The 3,614-nt window shown below is 41.0% G+C and overlaps 1 protein-coding gene across 4 annotated transcripts in view; it reads left to right on the top strand.

The window, feature by feature from the left end:
- The window catches only part of exoc6b (exocyst complex component 6B), a 116,065-nt gene that overhangs the window by 74,289 nt on the left and 38,162 nt on the right, over positions 1-3,614 (top strand). For 3 of the 4 annotated variants that reach the window (XM_032499412.1, XM_032499410.1, XM_032499409.1), the window contains one exon: positions 428-457. The exons of the other annotated variant lie outside the window; for it this stretch is intronic. In XM_032499412.1, the coding sequence (XP_032355303.1) occupies positions 428-457 (30 nt within the window). The remainder of the gene's footprint in view (positions 1-427; positions 458-3,614) is intronic. 4 annotated transcript variants of the gene reach the window in all.

Below are 3,614 nucleotides of genomic sequence, written 5' to 3'. Positions count from 1 at the left end.
CCCCGGAGGGAAAATAATCATGTGAAAATTAGAAAGGAAATTCTGGATTCTCCTCTGACCATATTGCTTTCAATTTGATGGCTCATAAGCTCCTTGATCAGCGTTCTGCTGTGCAGCGAGAGGGTCCTGGCGGCCCGCTCTTCCTCTGTGCGTTGAGGGCTTAACGGCGTCGTCCATCGGCTTCAGCATGTCGCAACAAAGCGGATGAAGCCAGATTAGCATCATCTCAAGGGTCCATGTGCAATAAATACTTGACGGGGAAAGAGATTTGATTGAGGAGGGTTTTTTTTTCTTTTTCTTCAAGCGGTCGTCACACTGTTTCAGATTTCCCCCAACTTTTCATGCCTCCCATTAATAACACACAAGTTTTATTGTTTTGTTTTTTTTGCCATCTACTAAATGTCCTGGTTTATGTTTCTTACCGTAGGGAACGCCCGTAGAACACGCTACCTTACCGGTGAGTATCTGGGTTGTTACGGTAACGGAGTGATGTTTACCAACCCCTGACTGACCTTGTTAACCCTTCAAGTTTTACCCCCAAATCCCCGCTCTAGAGTTTACCAACCAGCATGTGTGATGACCAGGGAAGCGAGTGATGCACGTTTTGCCTGAATCTGTGTTCATGTGCCCAAATATTTGTCCCACCAGGGAGGGAAATCGTAACCAGCCACCTGCCAGCGCTAAACAAATTGGTCCGCGTTTAGGATAATGCACCAGAAACCTTGGCAGGTTGCAACATCAACGCAAATCATTTGGATGTCTGCTCCACTTTAAAACTTTAGAATAGTTGACGTTCAAAGGGATACTTCTGGTCGTTTGTGTGGGATTGTTCTAGGTACTTATCCCAAGTCTGTGTATTTCAAACTAACCGATTGTTGCAGAGAGAAAGTTGAAACGAGGTAAAAGAAAATGGAATCCGCGGAAGAATGGAAAAGGCAGCAAGAGATGACCATAAAGAAGCAAAGTAACTTACGAAGGAGTTTGTTTGTAGTGAAAATTGGATTTAAAGGGGGAAAAAACTGAGAAACAAAAAAAGGACAGCAAAAGAAAAAAACTTAAATAAAAAAACATTACTTTGACTTTGATTCAAAATTAAATTAAAATATTTTTTTAATCAAAGTTATTTAAAAATTTAATCGTGAATAGTGTGAATCGAGATCACGAGATAACGATTAATCATGACTACAGATTCAGCTCAGGGTTTCTATATCACGACGGTGGACCACTTGTTACCGGGTTAAATCGCCGTGGTAACTTACGCTGAACACCTAACCTGGTTGGGAGCAGGTTATAAGCAGGTTTAATAGCACCGCCTACTGACCAATCAATATTTGGTTGATAATGGCGTCACCGGTCTTAGAAGATCAGCAGAGAGAGAGAGAGAAAAATTCACCAAAGTCACACAATAGCACCAATAAACTAACCAATCAAGGCAGTGGTAGAGTAGCCACTCCCTTGTTCTGCCAGGTAAAATTTATGTTTTTATCAAAGGAGTCTGGTGGCTTTAAAGAAACAGCAGAGATTACGGCTTCAGTTCCCCATCGTAAAGGGCTCAATTTTTTTTTAAATGTTGTGTACGCCTGTGGTTACAGATAGTTAGGTGTCTAAAATCTATTTAGCTGCTGCCCCCATCCTGTAGGGGTGTAACAATCGATTCAATCATCAATGATCGAAAAACCATTGATGCAAAGTAAAAATATCGATGATGTCATAAACTTTAAAATGTGCCCTTATTTTAAAATCCCCACTTCTTTTTATTAAAGAAATAGTAGTTTTATGTTTAAATGGCTGAAAAAGCTCAGCAATAACATTTTAAAATCATATTTCAGTTGCTTTCTATAAGTTGATATAAATGTAACAACCGCCATCTACTGTAGGTAACGCACTTAATAAAGATAGGTAGATCGATGGATCTTTTGTTGTCACTGTGCTCACTGTACAACACAAATGTATAAAAAATGTAATAGAACGATGGAGAAATAGGTCATACAACCCCACTTCAAAAGATCTGAACTATCCCTTTAAGACAAAGATGAGAGCATGTCTGGTGTTCCCTTCCTTGTCTGTATTTATAGTCATTAATGAAAAAAATCTATTTCCAACCCTGGTATCTGTTAGATGGGTGGTTTTATGTCTGTGGAGTACAGTTGCTTGTGTGTGTGTGTGTGTGTGTGTGTGTGTGCGTGTGCGTGCGTCGTTATTTTCAAAGAGAAAACACTCACAAAAATGTACCCAAAAGGTCCAGACTTCATTTTTGTGGCGTTTCTTTACTGACAAATGAACAAATACCTGCCATAACGCAGTAATGTGATTGTTCCACAAGACTGGACCTGGATTGGCTGCCTTTACGGTGATTGGGGGGGTTGACTATGTGAATCTAAGTCTCAAACACAGGTAGATTCCCTTTTTCTGTCGTTTTCCGAGTCACAAATCCCAATAAAGACCTGTGTTGTCGTAGCAGCATTGAGCCCTGGGTGTCGCGCGTCAGCATCATTATTGTTTGCGGTGATCCCACCTCTTGACTTCTGGCTGCCCTAGCTTGCTGTTCCTGTGACTGACAGGTTCCTGGATGGACACAGAGCATATTATACACCGTGTCGAATCCCTTCCAGTAGTCATGAATCAGTGCGTTATGGCGTCGCGGAGCAGCGGCTTCCACCGTGCTGTTGTGTTTCTAACTCAGCCCGCTTCCAGCGTTATGAGGCCGAAGCTGTATTCATCTGGGAGGGCTTCAAAACAAACTGAGTCCAAAGTAGGAGGTTTATGGTTTCGGTGGGGATGCAAATCAATCTGTTTTTACTCTGACCAATTTCACATATGAAGGACTGTGGTTGCTCCAACAAATTTTGTCTTTGGAGTCTTTTAATTTGAAATTCTAGATTCAATTTAGTACAAACGAGATCTAAATAAAGCCTTGTGTGTGGAATTATGCCCCACAACATATCCTAAACTGAGGAGTCCTTGTTCAGTCAGTGTGTGTTCAGTACCGGTAGAGCGCTGCCTCGTTAAGATCCCCACAGCATTTGGAAAGAACTTGTCATTATCAGTGGTAGCCCGCACGATTCGGGGGAAAATATGAATTACCATTTTTTTAGCTTAGAATTGATATCACGGTTCTCTGCCACAATGTTTTTTGACCATAACAAAACAAATTGGCAGTACTAAACATACATATTTTTTTTGGGCACCACCATTAAAACCTTTAGAGACCAACCACCCCTTTAACAATGATAAAAGTACTGACTGTTTAAATGGAGTTTGGTGATGGGGATGTCACATTTAAATTAATAAATATGAAAACATATTCAAATGTTGGCTGAGTGAGTTTAGCCTAAGGGATTTCGTATAGGTCTGCTCCTTGAGCCGTGTGTTGCCAATGCACACATTTGAATTATGTTTTGATATTTTTACCTCTGCCAGCGTAGCAACTGAAGTAATAGGCTAAGGCATAATTGCCTGACTTGATATTGATAAGCGTTGTGATTTACAAATGTACAGTGTCAGCTATTTTTTGCCAGCTTTCCTTCCTGTATTAGGAAGCAGCGCCCAGTATTTCTGCTCACATGGAGGGTTTGCCCACATGGCGGGTGTCAACAAAGACAGATGTAAGTGGA

The sequence above is a fragment of the Etheostoma spectabile genome, chromosome 19 (genome assembly GCF_008692095.1).
Source record: "Etheostoma spectabile isolate EspeVRDwgs_2016 chromosome 19, UIUC_Espe_1.0, whole genome shotgun sequence".
NCBI lineage: Eukaryota > Metazoa > Chordata > Actinopteri > Perciformes > Percidae > Etheostoma > Etheostoma spectabile.
The sequence above is the reverse complement of the archived record's forward strand: the minus strand, read 5'-3'. Positions and strand labels throughout refer to the sequence as shown.